This window comes from Dendropsophus ebraccatus, chromosome 1 (genome assembly GCF_027789765.1).
Source record: "Dendropsophus ebraccatus isolate aDenEbr1 chromosome 1, aDenEbr1.pat, whole genome shotgun sequence".
Lineage (NCBI taxonomy): Eukaryota > Metazoa > Chordata > Amphibia > Anura > Hylidae > Dendropsophus > Dendropsophus ebraccatus.
The window spans coordinates 75,376,343-75,395,580 of NC_091454.1; the positions used below are offsets into that span (position 1 = coordinate 75,376,343).

The following is a 19,238-nucleotide window of genomic DNA, read 5'->3' on the forward strand; positions in this document are numbered from 1 at the left end:
AGGGATTCCAAATCAGAGAGTTCCGCCGCGGAATTCTGCCACATTTACTCAGTGTGAACATACCCTAATCGTCAAAAAATACCTTTGTCTAACAGGACCCTAAGTTGGTTTGCATTGCTTTTCCAGTCTGTAAGATGGCATCCAATGCCTTGCTGTTGTTGCTACACATGCACTGATGATGATGTGACATACAAGCTATTCTTTTTACTATGTGGTTTTATGTTTGGCTATGCCGTGTGCATTTTAAGCAATCAGGGTGCATACTTTATCAACAGTTTATGGCTATGTTCCCACTAAGTAAAAATATTGTCGGAATGTTAGAAGACGGTTGCCTTCCCTTAAATTTTTACTTAGTGGGAACATAACCAGCTGAATGGCAACAATGTGGTATGAATACTGCAAACAAACTACACTCCCTTAAAGGGGTTATCCAGTGCTACAAAAACATGGCCACTTTTACCCCTGCTGTTGTCTTCAGTTCAGGTGTGGTTTGCAATTAAGCTCCATTTACTTCAATGGAACTGAGTTCCAAACCCCACCACATGTGGAGACAACAGTAGGGGGCCATGTTTTTGTAGCGCTGGATAACCCCTTTAAGGCAGTAGCTTCTTTCAGCATGATAATGTGTCCTGCCACAATGCAAAAATGGTTTAAAAAGGCATCAAAGTGTCGCTATGGCTTTCAAATTCACCCGTTATTAATCCGATCCAGTCTAGGAATGCTAGTCTAGGAATTCTTGCAACTAGTCTACGAAATCTTGCAACTTACAGGTATTTAAAGAGGTTGTCCGGGATAATCACATAAATTGCTATGGTTCTGGTGCTGGAGCCCGTCCCGCTCAACTGCAGCTGCCAGTTCCCGGGCCGCCCGCTTTCTGCATTTTCGCATCATAATATAACAGAGAAAGTGATTATGTCTGACTCAGCTCATATGTTGTAACTGAACTGAAGACATTTTTACAAGATAAGCTGAGCTTTGATCTTCTATAAGGTTAATACTATTTGTATGAATTTTTGCAGCTTCTGATGATCAATAATATAAAGACGATAAACCCCTTTATTGACATCAAGGTTTAAAACAGTCAACAGTTTTTTGGAATCTAATTTAATCCAGCCATAGCAATTATTATAGGATCACTCCCAATGTGTATTATGCAACCTAAAATGCAGTAAACCTTAGTCTAGTGGTCTGTCCAGGCATTCATGGGGTTATACAAAACAACTGACAGAAGACTGATTTCTGTATTTTTCACTTTACCAGTTTGCCACAAAATTACATAATAATCCAAATATACCTTATAAAGTGCAGGAAGCTTGGTCAGCACTATATAAAAAAATAAAACATTACCAACAAAGGCAAAATGTCTGTTTGCACAGCTTTTGGTCTCATAATTAGACATTAAAGTCCATTAAATCTGAAACATTGGGAACCATGTAAAACTTTGGCTCCAGCTGACACATTAAGATGACAATATTAAAATTTCAGATGGCACAAAATTCAAGATATATAGACATAAAAAAACAATTCAATAAGTTTTATTTACACAAGGATTGTTCCTTTGTTTAAAAATATATATTTTATATGCTTTATTTTTATATTTTAGTCAAGTACTTCATTTAAAAAAAAACAATAGCACCACTTTACCACTCCTGGCCAAATAAGTAACTGGTAAAAGCAAATATGCTACATATCAGTGTGTATAATATGCAATGAAATGCATAGGGGTGCCATATGTGATCCTGCTATCTAGCATACCCAACTGTATTAACAGAGATCTCCCTCACTGGTTCACTGCAGGTGACTTGTATGAGCAGGACCTGCCATACAATGGGCTGATGTTTCCAAGAATGTAGAATATCAATTAACCAGTTAAACCATGACTTATGTATGTGGGTGACAGGTGGGTTCATCTTTTGCTGTCTATATATAGGTGATAACTCTAATGATATCCAGATATGTAAAAAAGGCACAGATCCTTACATACCATAAACATGTTCTACTTAACAATCTACTGCAGTAGTAGTATTGCTTCATAGATAAATCCTTACTATGTTCTTCTTCTTTTTTATTTATTTTATTAGTTGGAGGCTTAATAATTTAGATATTGCTTTAATTCCAAACTTTAAATAATTTACAACTGATAAATGACGATAACTTTGTGTCTTTCTTCACTTTTTCCAAAGCCACTGCTTACTAACACTATTTTACACCAAAAATACTAAACAGTTCAGGGCTTAAGCATATGGAGGTAACATTCAGTAACAGGTCATTTCTTTATATTTTTTTCCTACCAAAGCTATAAAAAACACATTCTGCGCCTTTAAAGCAATGTCTTAGCAGAAAATGACCTATTGTTTTTCAATCAGGGTTTCATATTAAACATATTTTTTTAACACTTTTTGGTGATGCTTTTTCTAACTGTCAGTTTTATTTTCTATAGGTTAGAAAATCCTGAAATCTTGCAGTTTTTTTTTATTCTGGCCACTAAGCCAAACAATAAGCTGACGCTTTATGTTTTGTAGAGAATTTGTTTCAGCAGTCTCATCATTTTCATCACAGTCAGGATTATAGAAAGTTATATTCGTTTATAGATAACCCAGAATTTGGACATTCATAATAGGTAATCATTTTCCTTCTTCTTGCACAATGATATGTATAGGTCACAGAGCATTCCTAGAAAACTCTCCTATAAAATTCAGCAGTGTACCGTCCAGTCTAGTGCTTCCTATGTCCATATCTCTAAATGTTGTGCATAATGATAAGACAATATGGCTGCTACTATAATAATATACAAAAATAAAATTAAAAAAGTCAGAAAATAGAAATAGATTAGAAACGTTTCTGTATAAAGCCAGTTCACACAGAGTAATCAGCGCTAAATTTCAGCTCTGATTCCTCACTGAAAATTGCGCCTGAAAATATAGTGCAGAGACGAATTCAGTTGGGTTCAATGGAATTTGCGCTCTGCAGTTCACACGGTGGAATTTTCGCGCTGAATTCTCTATGTGGCGGATCTGTTTTCCACCAATAGAATTGACATGTCAACTCTTCTGGCGGATTCCGCTGGCGGAATCCCATTTAAATGAATTGAGCAGTGAGTTTCTGCTCTGAAATTTATCAGCGCAGTATGAACGCAGAATACTTGCGTAAATTTAGCGTAGAGTTGGAAAATGTAAATGATATTGATCAAATAAAAATGAATTCGCGCAGAATTCCGTCGGAGGTGATTCCAGATGAAACTATTTCCTCGCGAATTCCGCATGAAATTCCATGATTTACAGGCTGAAAGGGATTCAGAGGCAAACATTCACACTTAGGCTCTGATACCAGAGGGAGCCCTAACCCTCTGCCACATCAGACACCAGTATAATAAACAGTACATAGTTGGTGGGAGACCCTGTTGCACATTTATAGGTTCAATTCTGTGTATCGCCACTGAGGAAATTTACTCTTCCTTTTGTTTAGTATGTATTTTTGTGTGGCATTTGCTGCTGTATACAGTGTTATCCCAGTAGCATCCATGATTCTTATGTTGACTGGAAAGACTTGAACCTGCTCTGAACCTGTCACCTACCTAGGAACAGAAAGGGAATATTCTATTCTACTCCACTACCTATTACTGAGAAGCATAGGCATCTATCTATGGACATATATATATATAGTTTTTTAGATTCCATTTTGTAATTTCTATTATTGGGTCAACAGTTACTGTTTGACAGTGAACTGTCTGATATATTGCTTGCCAGGATCTAAATTATAAGCTTTTCATTTATGGTAGAATGATTAACTTTAAAAATAGTTTTATATATGTAAGCAAAGCAGGTTTTTCCTTTCCCATAAATTAAATGAACCTCCTCTTCAAGTCACATATGGAATAAGGGTCATGATTCAATGAATTGACGTAAATTGACTCAAGGGATTTGTCCTTTTTGACATCTGCTGTACAAATTAAACACAACCAAACTGTTAAATGGTATACAGATTCTTCACTGGGAGATGACTGAAGCAATCATTGAATTATTATGACAGGACCCTCTTGGAGGAGAACTCTTTACATTTGGTATGAATTAGTGGCTATTAACACTTTCTCATTTTGGATACTGAAATATTGCCTTTCAGTGTGTGCAAGGAAAGGGGGTTAAGACAAGACAAGCATATTCTGTAACTGCTGGGAAAATGTTCCTATAGATTGTGTGGTTTGGAAAGTAGCACGGCCCTATAATCAAGCTGTCCAAATTCCTTGTCTGCGAGGGGCTGAAAATATGAAAGTCTTTGTAATGTATCAGCACAAAGGAATATTATTTGCTACATTCATTTTTGTGAACAGAGAAGCTAACAATTTAGTGTGGAAATTGCCTTGGGAAGTGTTTGGGTTAAACTAATAGAAGGAAATGGGGCACATATGCCTTACAGAGGGGCTACTCTACTTAGGACCCTCTTTTACTAATCAGAGATCTTCCTTTGATTAGCCAGCATGTAATACTGCATTTTTTAGGAAGTGGCTACAGCTCCCCTGTTGGTAACGGCTGAGTATCTGGATGCAGGGCTGGAGTCAGCACAGGGCTTCCCCAGGCAAGTGCCAGGGCCCACAACACCTCTAGGGGCCCAGAGAGGGAGAGGGGCCTGGTGTTCTAATGTTTAGTCCACTCTCGTAGTTCAGGCTGAGGGGCTAAACATCAGAAGACACAGGAGACGGAGCAGGACCTGCACAGAGATAGAAAAGGGTGAAGGACATGATCACATGTATCAAAGGTCCCACAGTGTGGAGAGCAGCCCGACAGAGAGGAACAGGGAGAAGAGCTGTAAGTGCTGCGTGTCAGTATCTGAGTGTGTCAGTCAGTCAGTGTCTGTGTCAATAATGGGATTGTGAATGTTAGTGTTGTCTCAAGTGTGCATAGTGTGTGGATGATGGATGCATAGTGGATGGATGAGGGGCCCGCTAAGGCTCTGTCACCCGAGGGCCTGCAAAAACCTGGAGCCAGCCCTGTCTGGATGTCCCCTACCTGGAAAGGACTGTCTTTTTTATGAAGTAGGAAAAAAGACAACGGATAGTGGGCCACATGTTGATATTTACTGAATAATTATTATATTCAGGTATAAAAGATTATCTAATCTACTAGCTTGACCCACCATGATAAATAACCAATATATATTTTCACATTTCTTTCTTTCAAGTTCAGTCCAAGTAGAAGGTAAAATTGCAGTTACACTTACAGTAAGGCCCCGGTTTGTCCTTAAGAGATGGGTTTGCTTTTACCAGTTAACATTTATGGCCAGATCGTTACACAACACTCACTACAACATACGGTAGCACCATTGTACTATTTTACAGCTCTACATACCAAATGATATATGTTCATTAGTGATATACAGATATTGAATGGACTGAGCACAAATGTATATTGTTGGACAATTAACTAGCTTATTACCTAGAGACAGCTGTGATTTTTATGAGCCTAGGCATGTGTTTAACTGTTGCATCATAACATATTCAACAAAAAGGTGAATGAATTGAGCCATGGTGAAATGTGAAAACCAGACTCACAACCAACATATGTTGGGATGATAGGATTCATGAACATAGGGAGAGGAATAAAAACATTTTTTCGGCTACTGAAAAGTTAAATTGTGCAAATACAGAAGGGCAGGCAAACAATGTTATTGGACGCTGGATGGTAAACCACCCATGAAGAGAAGTGCAAATATGAGAAAGAACTCTCTTAGACATGTCTGGGTCATTCCTCCAGCACCCATCGAACATTGGTTAAGTATAGTGCAATTGGAGCCATCAAGAGGCCATTTATTTTTGGACCTCTAGGGGACACAGGCTATTAAAAGAAATGTTTGTGCAGGACATATAAAACAGGTGAAAGATTACACAGCATTAGATCAGCTAGGTGAGATGAAATGATTCTGTTTGGAATATATAATATTGGAATGTGTAATTGCATTGTACAGAGGAAGAATGCCCATTGATTGAGAGATGTAAGGTCTTTCCCTGTTTTATCTCATTTTGCTCCATTTCAGTGATGTATCCTGCAGATGGCACATTCATTCTTCAAGATTTGAGTGGCAACAGCATTATATCCTGAAGCTCCGACTCCCTGTGTTCCCTCTACTTGCATTCTTCTGATGTACTTCCTGTTAGTATACAAAGATTTGGTATTACTAAAATGCACCACAAATAATATGCTAAAACCATGATAACATTTCAAAACTAATTCTACTATAAAATGTCCATGTCAACTTCTAGAGACGTCAAAAGTTTGGAGCGGTTGTGGTTTTGACGATCTCACAGTGGGAGAAGGTCTTAATACGATTACAGTGGAGATTATCTCCTGCAGCAAGATGAAGAGAGCAGCAAGCCGGGGACTAAAGTGCCTAGACAAGTGCCTTCACAATGATCGTAGGGGTGAATACCCAGACTCCAACAGATCTAAACTTTTGACATGTCTCTAGGACATAACAGATGAAGGGAGGTCCAGCAGCGTCAGGGAACCAGGTCCAACTTAATCGACAATGGAGAAAGATGGATGCACACTGATTAGCCCACAATCTCAGATGTAGGCAAATGAAAAATCAACAGCATCCATAGTGCAATTAAATCAGACCAGCCCTGGAAACATGAGGTACATGGATGCATATATATATATATATATATATATATATATATATATATATGTGTGACAATGCCCTTTAAGGGTTAAACTGAGTCAAATATCTTTTTATGTCCTTGTTTTATGCATGAGAAGGTCACATTGGTTTCATCTTCAGTCACCACTGATTTTTTTTTCTTCAATCTAGTTCCACATAAAGACATGCAGATGGACTGACATTTTTAGTTCAGTGACAGCAGATTGCTTAGAATGTTGTGTTAAAGTTGCTCCGATGGAAACATCACAGCATCATCACCAAAGTAGTTTGACCATTGTATAGTGACCTTTCACACATGTCCTTTGAAGAGTTGTGTATTGAGTACTGATGTTGCCCGGATTGCTGAGCCTGGATGACTACACTAGCTGTATTAGTCACACCAACTGCAGCTATGTCCTGGTTAGGCTTGATCGAACAGCGGAAAAAGCTAGGTTTGATCAAACTCGAACCTAGCTGGACCTTCCGCATTTGATTGCTGAAGCCTTCCCGATCCGTGGGGAAGGAGGAGACATCCCGGGGACCGCCTGGAATTCCGGGATTCAGCCTAGGAAATTCCAGGCGGTTCCCGGGCTGTCTCCTCCTTCCCCACGGACCGGGAAGGCATCAGCAATAAAATGCAGAAGGTCCAGCTAGGCTTGAGTTCGATCGAACCTAGCTTTTTCTGCTGTTCAATCAAGCCTAGTCCTGATACAGGGTCAGGTCGAAGTTTTTGTGGGCCCTTGGGCAACAGGGTCTCAGCTTACCCCTTTGTGAAGCAAATTATGCGGTGACAGTAAAATCAACATCTACTGTACAAATATCAGTGTTCCCCTTTAGTAGATGCTCCCCTGTGTAGTCCCCCTTAATCCATGGCCCCCCTGTGTGGATTCTCTTTAGTAGATGCCCCCCAGTCATTATATGCCCCCCAGTATAGCTTCCCTATAGCTTCCCCTATCTATAGATTTGCCCCCAGTGTAGCCCCTTTTAGGAGATGGCCCCCACTTAGTATATTGCTCCCCAGTGTAGTCCCTCTGTCAGTATATTGCTTTCAGTGTAGTCCCACTGTCATTTAGTGGCCCCATAGTGTAGTCCCCCCATGAGTATATGGCCCCCCAGTGTAGTCCCTCTGTCAGTGTATTGTCCCCAGTGTAGTCCCACTGTCAGCATGTGGCCCCATAGTGTAGTCCCCCCATTAGTATATGGCCCCCCAGTGTAGTCCCACTGTCTGTATATGGCCCCATAGTGTAGTCCCCCATCAGTATGTGGCCCCTAGTTTAGTCCCCCTTTAGCAGATGGTATACAGTGTAGTCCCCCTTAAGTTAATGGCCCCCAGTGTAGTCTCCCTGTCAGTATATAGCCCCCAGTGTAGCTGTGAACTGCCCACATTATAATCCACCACTCATGGACCCTTAGACGTGATGTGGACCCCGTCACTTCCCGAGTAAGCCGGGTGCTGGTGCCAGCCCTGTTTTGATAGATTTGCCTAGAGTCTAGACTGTATATTGAATATACATATATTTAAATTTAAATAAATATATTTGAATAGTTATTGTTGCAAAATGAAAAGTGAAAATTAATTAGCGCAATGATAAGTAAAGCCTGATGCATAACAATATTGAATCTCCCTAATCAATCAGAATTATTCCTCAATAAGTAAATAATTTTTCTTAACAGTACTATGTGTTTCTTCTATTATAGCCCACAGCATCTAAAAGTCTTCTTATAATGCTGGATTACCTTCTGGGCTTTTGGCATATCAGTGTGGCGTTGGGCACGTACAGATCTTGCTGACTTCACTGGCTTAGCAGGTGCACAGTACATCTCTAACCTTCTTAGATCACAGCTTTGGAAGCAGCACTCATCCACTATCCCTCTGTGATGTGATCTTCGACTGCTGTATCCATACCCTACTGGTTTACCTAAGGCAAAAATAAATGTAGAATTATACAAGACATGCCAATAGTAGCTAAATTAATGAAATACAATACAAGGTTAAGCACTAAAGGAGTTGTCCAAGGGTAAAAAACATGCTGATTTATTTTTCATAAACCAGTGTCACAGTTCAATGGAGCTGAGCTGCAGCCATGTCTTATTAATACTGCAAAGAATTTATGTATGTCAGGTCCTTGTTGTCTTTACAGGAGTCTTTCTGAGGACTGTGTTACTTTACACCAGTTTTACACTTCTTGTCACTTTCCTTCAGAAACCTCTCAAGGGCTCTATCTTTAACATTGGGACTCTATCCTCAACACTACCATCCAGCAAGATGCTGCCCAGCGGGCTGTATCCCTCTATTGATAAATTATGATCATTCAGTTGAAAGATAAAGTGAAGACACATACTTTTCTTCTAAAATTCTTCTCGTAGATGAATATAGTCTAGGTTCTATATCATCATCTCACGTTTAAAGTAAAAACAAGTGGACTTACCAGTTCTAGAATAGAGAGTCATCAGGTGTATACTTAACCCAATATGCCAAGTTGTACGAACTGGCTGAGATCAGAAAGGCAGATACAAAATCTGGAACAGGACTACCACCTACAATGTTTCATTCATAAAACTAGTTACTTTTGAATCCTTTGGGAACCAGGGATCAGGTGCGACATCTGCCTCTACACCCCTTATAGCTCTATTTTCTGACTAGAAAGTTTATTTCCATGACATATGTGTACCCCTAACCTCATCTTCCATGATACATGTCAAGGATAACTTTAGGGCATGGGAGATTGGGCTGAAATGAAGTCAAATTTCTACTGTGATAAAGATCTATATTCCCTGACTTGGTTTTGATACACTTTAAATCAAATGTTGATATAACAACATAATAAAATTAGTATGGGCATAAAAGTATAGGAAGGGAAACACAGTTCCAGTATGTAGTCAAAAAGGATGGCAAAATCGTGATACTGGTTATTACAGGCTACTAAAAGTAGGAGTTTTTTTAGTAGGAGTCAGAGTTTTTTTTTAGTTAGGGATTTCCTTTTGCTGCCCTACACTTCATAGATAAATCACAAGCATGTCCTCAGATACACTCTAGCAAAGTCATCTAAATGTGCAGGCAATAATCAGAAACTGGCATTAACTTCTCTGCCATGCTTAGATATGCACCCAAATCAAAGTGAGCATGACGTGGAAGAGGTGTGTTGGGGAGGCTGTCTATGGAGGTGAATAACTGGAGAAAAGTGTGCTCTAGAGGGCGAGAGCCCCGCAAGCACAGCATTATTTTCTACACCAGGTCAGATTCCAGGGTAGAATGTGAAATCAACAGCCAAGAAATTTTCATTGGCAACAAAAATGCTTTGTATGACAAAATCACTTTTCTAGGAAACAGACTAAATTATTCAAGGTCTCAGATAAGATAATTAGATAACATTAGTTTCTGCTTAGTTTACATTCTGTTTTTAAACTATGATCAGGCCATAGTGCTACTGTATAGATTCAGCTCATGCATGTGTCCATTCCTGAGCAGTACAGAAAAGAGTATGTTACCAGAGATATATTACCATAGCCTTTTGTTGTGTATGTACTATATCAACATATATTTGGCTGCAAAAAGTATCTTTATATGAACACATGAACTATTTTATTGTATGTTATATATTATAGTAAATAACACAATATGTTACTATGTAAAGGCAATTTCATGTGAGTGTACTGTGTATACACTTTTGCAAGCCCCATCTTGATTAAGGCTGTGATGACCCAAACTGATTCCTTTAAGTTTCTTTAAGTCATTACACCAGTGTTCATGCCAAAGTTCTGTCTGTACTATGGAAGCAAAAATGTAATGCACTTGGATGAAACCAGCCTAAAGGAAAGACTACATTTTAAATTCTGTAGTTAGGAAGCCCCCGCAGTGAGGGCGTGCAACTCATGACGGTTTTATTTTGAACTACTGTACCTGTCTATAGTCACGCAATACTGCAATGATTATGCCTTCTGTTGTACTGCTGTTAAAATTTCAATAAAACTTGATTTGAAAAAAAAAAAAAAAAAAAATTCTGTAGTTAAGATCTGAAAGTAATTGACATTTTAGCTAGACATGGCTTGGTTGTTTCCTACTAGTGCCATAATAATTATTACTTAACTTGCTGTGGTCAAAAGTAATGACACTTTTAAAAGTAATGACACTTTTAAAGGGAAACTATCAATAGGTTACAAGTATCTAACCTGCTGATATGTCCCTATAGTGCACAGGCCACTAAGGATAAGGATCATTTTCTTACCTTGATCCTAAGGGCTATTTTTGAGATACTTTATATATTTAATATGCTAATGAAGCATTTTAGTGCTCTGGGGGAGGGTTTAACACCCTCAGTGCACCGATCCACCCCAGCCAGCTCTCTCTCCTAATGAATATTGGGGCACTGCTCTGCTATCTGTTAGGAGGGATAGACCGGCCAGGGCAGATTGGTCCACTGAGGGTGGTATTTCTACCCCTAGTACATCAAAATAACCAACAAATTTCCCAAACATGGTTCTGAGTATCATAGGTAAGACTATTACCTTCATCCTCAGCGCCATGTGCACTATAGGGTCATATCAGCAGGTTAGATACTTCTAACCTGCTGATAGTTTCCCATTAAGAAGGTTCTTGTTCAGGATAAAGTAGACCATTACCACAAGCCATCCAAATCTTACCAAAATTAACCCATAAAGGCGAATTCAAACACAGAGTTTTGATGCCTTATTTTCCTGTCTTTTAACTGAATTAAAATTAAAATTTCATCTCCCTAAAATCTTTGGCCAGATGTTTTATGTCAGTGTATAGGAACACGTGAATATCTCTAACACAAAGCAATTTGGTTTGTGGTGTTTTTTTATTGGCAATTTTGTGGTCAGTGCTTGGGTATGGGGTTTTTCTCCATAGACGTCAATAGGCTCTTTAAAATGTCTTTAAAAGCTATTAAATCATTTACATATGAAATTACAATTAGAGAAAGCCTGTGAAACTGGCATAAAAAATACAACTTTAGAACACAGGCAGTGTTTTTGTTGGAATTTTATAGTATAGGGTAGTATAAAGTCAGAAAAATCTTGCAAAGTCAGAAAATTGCCTATGTTATAGTTTTAAGTAAAAAAGGCAAAAGTATTAGGCTAGGGTTACACAGTGAGTTTGGCTCCAACAGATCAAAGTGTGTTGCTCTGGCTACATTGAGACCTAAAAGTTGCTACAACCTGACAGTTGCCAGAATACAGCAGGTTTAGATTTTTGGCAACTGTTGGTTCATGACCATGGCAACTTACAAATTATAATGTAGGAAGTGAGAACAGTGTTCGTGGATTTAAATTAATTTCACAACTATGCACCTTCTTGTACAATATATAATAAGAAATCTAGTCAGAATATTGCAAATTTCTTAGATATATTATGAGGCATGAGTTTTAATCAGCACGTTTTTCCCAGCAACCCTGTCTAATTCCATCAGTACAAAAGATATAATTAGTTATACATGCACACCATTAATTTCTGCAGTAAAAAGGCTAACTTTCTTTTAAGGTTAGGGCAATCACATGTTTGTCTGTATTGTAACTGTATATGAAATGCACAAAGTGTCTCTACTTGGCTTTAACTGTACGCAGAGCCACTGCCAATAATCGTGTTAGCACAGCCCCTTTGTCCTTGTCATCCTGGGGGGAGGCTGCAACTCCAGTTTCCTTTGAAATATCAGAAAATAAAAGATGATCTAGTACCTTATTATTTTAAGCTCTATATTTAATCATTGTGGTTTAGTCTCTGCTTTTTATTGTTTCCTGTATAGTATATTAGCAAGTTGTTTTTTTACCTTAATATAAAGCATTTATGACTTTTACATCCTCAGAGCCCTCCTTTAATTTACAAAATATTCCCAATTTGATTAAGTCATAGGTACAGTATCACCGCTGCTGTTATCCTATATCTCTGCCCTTTCTGTTTTGTCTCTGTATGTCATTTCCAAATACCTCTTTTAACTCCCTATCTGACTAATTTGCTTGCTGTGCTTTTTGCTACTGGAGCACTACACCAAACAATATAATAAAGCACTTATGCAAAATCTGTAATAGGATCCCTCCCTACAACATGCCACAGTTTTTTGCACAGACTCCTTTTCTATTTTTTTTTCTATAAAACCATAACCTAATGGTGCTCAGCATATTCGCACCCCCCCTCCCGTTTGTTATTATTCTGAATACACCGTTTATTCCACTTATCGTATGCAATTTCTAACAGTACATTACATTACATTAGCAAATCTCCCCTTATGTTAATAAAAGAAATATTTGTTTTGCTCATGTTAAAGCAATCATTGTCCCTGATGGATGTCACCATGTTCTGTATGTTCTGTACAGACTTCAGTCATGTCCTCTTTGGTGATTGTGACAACCTCACTTCGATGTCATTTCTATCATTGTGTGCTCTGGGAGAACAGACTCTCCTTAATGAGAATACAGTAAAATACAGTTCTAAGGTTTTGTGGTGGATAAAGAACAGATTTCCTGTTGAAAACCAAGTTTATTCAATCTGAACAATTACTGGCATTATTATAGATTGTAATTGTTAAATGCATTAGGTAAATGTAAAAGCAATCTAATGGAGAATGCAGAAGACTGCTCAGTTTCACAATGGATTTTTGACAGCTCCTTCATTCTAATATAGTTATAATAATAAGGCATTAGCCACATGAGCATGCTACTTTGCTGCTCCTGTTAACAAGATTTGTAGAGGCTATTATATAGAGCACTACTCCTCTTAGACACAGTGAGTAATGAATTTTCATTTACTGTTCCAGTAGCCATTAGTGGAAGTTAGTTTCGAAGGAGCCACAATGTGATTTATGTATCATGCCATCTATGAAATGTAATACCTGCTTCACCGATGTAAACGAGCACCGATCTGCTAGATTGGCGCTCGTTTACTGGGCCTATTCCACGCCCCGATGATCGTTAGCGAGGGCTACAGGGACATCGTTACCGATGTCCTTGCAGCCCTTGCGTAATACATTACCTGGTCGGCCTTTTCCTCCGCTCTATCTTCCTCCCTGGGTCCCGTGGCGCATCAGCAGCTCCGGTGCAGCCTGTCTGAGCTGTCAGAATGCTTAGCCAATCACTGGCCGCGGCGGTCCTGGCCTGTGATTGGCTGAGCAGTCTGACAGCTCAGTCAGGCTGCTCCGGAGCTGCTGATGCTGTGCCGCGGGACCCGGGGAGGAAGACGGAACGCCTGCCCTGCCCGCTATTCCAATGTGGCGATGCGCGGTGATGATTTTAGGTCTGGCCCTAAGTAAACGATCAGCCGATGACACGATCATCGGCTGATCGATTTCTCATTTTCTCTATTCCACCGAGCAATAATCGGCCGAATTGGGCCGATTCAGGCTATTATCACTCCTGTGAAATAGCCCCCTAAGTGTATGTTCACACTGAGTAAATGCGGTGGAATTCCGCAGTGGAACTGCCTTAGGGTGTAACTGTGGCTAAATAAAAAAAAACAGCTAACTCAAGTGGGGCCCGTTTCTCACATCTCCTGGCCTGTTCCCAGCGGGTGCTGGGGACCCCCTGAAGCTCTCCCAAGCAGCCGAGCGTCTCATTGGAGACACTCAGAGACATTTGGCTGCCGGGAGAGCTTCGGGAGAATAATAGAGGCTTTGGGTACTTCCGGAGCTTCCGTCATGAGACGCTCGGCTGTTCGGGAAAGCTTCAGGGGATCTCCGGCGCAGTCAGTGTACATCACACTGCCTGTGCCGAAAACGGGCCAGTAGACGCGAGGAGTCCGGGAACGGGGCCCCAGGTGAGTTGACTGTATTTTTTATTTTTATAATGGTCGCCCGATACAGTGGGGAAGCGGCCATTTTTGAGCCCCCACCATATGGGGCGGAAAACAGCGACAGTGTGAACAGGACCCTAGATTCATGGTTCAAGAGAAACATAGAAGATTGTCAGCAGAAAAAGACCACTGGGTCCATTTAGTCTGTCATGTTAGTATTTCCCTTCTTATTATCTTAGGATAAATATATATTTATCCCAGGCATGTTTACATTCTCTTGTTGTACATTTAACAACCACATCGGCTGGAAGTTTGTTTCAAATATCTACTACTCTTTCAGTAAAGTAATATTTTCTCATGTTGCTCTTGATCTTTCCCCCAACTAACCTTAGATTTTACCCCCTTGTTCTTGTATTCAGTTTCTTTGTAAGAAATTCTTACCTCTTCCCTCCTGAACCTTATTTGCCCTTTGCTTATTTAAAGGTTTTAATCATATTTCCCCTCTCCCTTCTTTCCTTCATACTATACAGATTTAGATATATTAGGAGGTTTGTGCAAACAAACCTGTTGAGTTGACATCTCCCTGCAGCCGTGTACCTCATCTTTCTGGCACCAGTCTTCTTCTCTTAGTTGGTCCGGCTTTTTACATAACGTTAATCAAACAGAAAAATGTGAATTAGCATGTGAGGAGCGCTGGGGCATTCCTCAGGCCCCCAGAGCACTGCTTGGCCCACCCGCCGTTTCTTTTGGTCATGCCTATCTTTGCATATTCAATTGTGCGTGACCAGAGGATGAGGAAGGTGGGCCAAAGGGTGCTGGGGGGGGGGGGGGTCAGAGGACTCCCCAAGTACTTCTAAGATGCTAATTTACATTATATGTCTAATAGATTAAATTTATAGAAAATGTTGGGATCGACTAAGGAAAGAAGACTAGTGCCAGAGAGATGAGGTATTCAGCTGCAGGGAGCTGTCATTAGGTTTGTGTGCACAAACCTGCTGATAGTTTCCCTTTAAGGAGGTTATCCAGCACTATAGACACCTGGCCACATTCTTTCAAAGACAGCCCCTCTCTTGACTCCAGTTCAGGTGGGGTTTGCAATTTAGCTCCATTTACTTCAATGGGACTGAGTTACAAAACCTACACCCAAATTGGAAACGAGCGGTGCTGTCTCTGGAAGAAAGTGGCCATGTTTTTGTAGTGCAGGATAACCCCTTTATGTCTTTTCTGATATGCTTTATGCTTCAGAATGTCCACCATTTTTGTAGCCTGTCTTTTTACCAGGTTCTATTTCATCAACATATTTAGAATTCAGAAAAGGCAAGTTCCTAAAAAATGCTTGATAAAAAAAAAATGTACTTCAGATAATATATATCAGGTGATTGACAGATATGAATTCATGTGTAATAACACTGTGATATTCGAATTGACATTACTTTTCTATTAAGCTGAGCAAAAAAAAATCCTTTTTTGTCTATCACAGCAGAAAAAAAAGATGAGTCACTATTGCCAGGAATCTGAGCCTCGACCCTTAGATTTTCTGCAGATGTTATGGACTGAAGCCAATGAACTATCTGTTGTGGAGAAGCTATACAATTTAATCATCAAGGATTATCTTAACAATTTATATTTCATTTTCAATATAAACTCAAAAGCTTTAGCAGGAATTGCCCTTTTGCATACCTGGCAGCCATGTTTCTTTAACCATAAACACAAGGTCATTTCTTCAATCCACAAATTAGCTATCCTCCCATTACTTGCTGTTGTATGATATTCAAGTACATATTGGGAAGGATCCAAAGAATGCACCCTTGTAGATGGAAGCCCAGGCCCACAAAGCATGTGTGTTCTGTGAAGCCCTTTTAAAGTGAGTTTCCCTGCAATTAAATATTAAAGAACTTATCCTGACTACGACTGATCTGATTTTTTCCTTGTGTGGTTAAACTTTATTACTGGGATACGTCAAATGCTTGGCTCTTTTCGCGTCTCTCAAATCTCCTCGCTTTCCTATTATCTTTTGTAAGTTTAAAAAGCTTGAGTCTATGCAGCCCCTCCGAGGACCACTAATACAACTGAGAATACATGTTGGGGCTTCGAATAACTGACATATGATCCACCCAATCTGGTTTTCTTTCTTACAGGATGCCAGTACCCAACACCACTTGTTTATGTAGACATGAAGAGCTCATTATCAAATGTATGCTGACAGCATGCAAACGTATTTGTTTTGTTATCAATCTCCATGACACACATATTGGTAGGTTTTCCCTCTTGGCTGTGGAAGTCCTATATTAAACTGTAATTTACACAGATTTACTCTTAGAAAGTAAGCTTCACAATTGACAGCTATATCAAAATGTGCATTGCTCAGCTGTTGCTAAGCACAGCTGGGAGCTGTGTTGGATCTCTTAAAAGGGTCAACCCTGTACTTCAGGAGACAGGGAATTAGTAGTATTCTAGTAGTAAAGGGTCACTCCTCCATTGGTAATTTACAAGTATATTGAAAAAACATCCTTAGGAACCAATGATTGATGGATTTCGTCCTATCACTGTGAATAGGGAAAAACCTGTTAACCAACAGCAGTGACAATTTCCTGGCTATGTACTGCCATGTTTTGGGTGTATGTTGCCCTCACCTACAGTATATTACAGCATGATATACAGAACACTAAAACAGTATTTTTGTCCCGAGTCGGTTCCCTTTACATTGACTACAGGATTTAGTAAGTTTTTGATGAAAAAATGCTCTTTTACAAAAAAAAATAAAAAATACATCTTATGTTGCATGATGTCAGTCTGATATCATACATTTTTCTTTGACAGATCTGCAGTGGATTTCTCGCTGGAAATTCGCATCGATACCCGCTGTATATTGCTGCCCTGTACACTCTATGGGCAGACAAACTCGCAGCAGGATGCACATCACGCTGCGAGTTTGTCAGCAGCCCGCCCCGTTAACCCCCCGTCGCCAGAGCGTATTCATCCCCTGGTCCCCGCTCCGGCTTGCTTCAGGGGTTCCTGGCAGATCCCGCTCGGCCAATCAGTGCGCTGCCCCGCCACAGCGCACTGATTGGTTGAGCGGGACGTGAAGACACCGGGAGCCCCGAAGCAAGCCGGATCGTGGAGAAGGTGATGTATATGCTCCAGTAGCGGGGGGTTAACGGGGCGGGCTGCTGACAAACTCGCAGCGGGATGGCCTTCCTGCTGCAAGATTGTCTGCCCATAGAGTGTACAGGGCAGGGATCCGTAGCGAGTCCGTTACGTGTGAACGCATCCTTAAGGGGGAAACTGACAGCATAGATATGCACATATCAGTGCTGCCAGTTTTCAGTTACCTGTAAAGGGTGGGTTCACACGTACAGGAATCGCAGCAGATTTTCCATTTCACTGTAAGTCCCTTCTCCCTTAACCCACCGCTGACCCATGAATACTTTACTCATCTGCACTCCTTTCTGCTTCTGTGGCTCTTGGCTCCCTAACATCCTGCTTGGGCAATCAGTGGTTGCGATGGGACAGTGCACTGATTGGCTGAGTGGGACACCAGGGAGCTGGAAGCCACAGAAGCAGGCCAGAGTGCGGACAGGTAAAGTATTCACCGGACAGCAGTGGATTAAGGGGGATTTAAAAATCTGTTGCAACTATTTAAACCCGTACATACTAACAGTACCAGCAATCACAGCGTATTTCACTGTGGAACTAACATTGCGAAATCCACCGCAATTCCGGTACGTGTGAACCCACCCTAAGCGAGCATTGCTTAGATACCTTTATCTTTCTTCTTTGATCTGGCATGTTTGTAAAAAAAAAAAAAAAAAAAAAAAAAAGCTCATTATTTTGTGGCAACAGTGTCGTAGAGGCAGGTCTTTGACACTGTCTGAGCTCACCTTAGTCTCGGACCACGGCTCCATCTCTGGGTTACCCCTGCCTGTAGCTTTTTATGGGTTTTTTTTCTTTAAAGGGAACCTTTCTCCCCCTGTGCCGGGGTGAAGGCCGCCCGACCCCCCGCTAGAGCCCCGGATACTTACCCCATCTCACCAAGTCCCGCTCCTGGTGCCGGTCCCGGGGCGGAGATATCCTTGTCTGAAGCCCAGCATGCGCACTGCAGAGATGAGTCCGACGCCCATAGAGAATGACGGCTCCATTTATTCTCTATGGGCGTCGGACCCATCTCTGCAGCGCACGCGCCAGGTTTCTGACAAGGACTTCTTCATCCCAGGACCGGCTCCAGGAGCGGGACTTGGCGAGATGGGGTAAGTATCCGGGGCTCTAGCGGGGGTCGGGTGGCCTTCATCCCGGCACGGGGGGGGGGGGGGGGGGCGGTGACAAGTTCCCTTTAAAGCTGTTGAGTTCAATGTGAGCTACCATGATGAACAACTCTAAAAAATAATGTAATTTCTTTTTCTGTGTTGTTTTTGAACATTCCCCAATGAACTCAATGGAAGATGAAAAGAGCACCGTTTTTGGCTTGCACAATGATACAGTTTTTGGCATGTCTTTTGCTTATGTAAACATAAACTTTGTGCTTCTCCCTATGCAAACCTTTTCTCTGTACAGCAGCACTTCTAAATTCTGGCTGTGCAGGAAGTTGCAGCACACGTTTATCAAAGGGTCACTGCCATTATGCAGTACCACTTGCTTTTTATAGTTCGGCATGGAGAGAAATAGCTCATGCAGGGGAATAGAATTGCTGAGACAACCTTCTTACACATGACCAGTTCTGTGCACAAGTTCTTAAAGAGTCACTGTCGTGGATTTTTTTTTTTGCAGAAATCAATAGTCCAGGCGATTTTAAGAAACTTTGTAATTGGGTTTATTAGCCGAAAAATGAATTTTTATCATGAAAAAGAAGTTTGAAGCTCTTCCCCTG

At 40.6% G+C, this 19,238-nt stretch overlaps 1 protein-coding gene across 2 annotated transcripts in view; it reads right to left on the reverse strand.

Annotated features, from left to right (window-relative positions):
- Window positions 1-1,563: 1,563 nt before the first annotated feature.
- IGF1 (insulin like growth factor 1) overlaps window positions 1,564-19,238 on the reverse strand; it is a 57,904-nt gene continuing 40,229 nt past the window's right edge. For both annotated transcript variants that reach the window (XM_069955531.1, XM_069955540.1), the window contains exons 3-4: window positions 8,371-8,552; window positions 1,564-6,141 (exon numbers count right to left, since the gene is read on the reverse strand). In XM_069955531.1, the coding sequence (XP_069811632.1) occupies window positions 6,082-6,141; window positions 8,371-8,552 (242 nt within the window). In that variant the 3' untranslated portion in view covers window positions 1,564-6,081. The remainder of the gene's footprint in view (window positions 6,142-8,370; window positions 8,553-19,238) is intronic.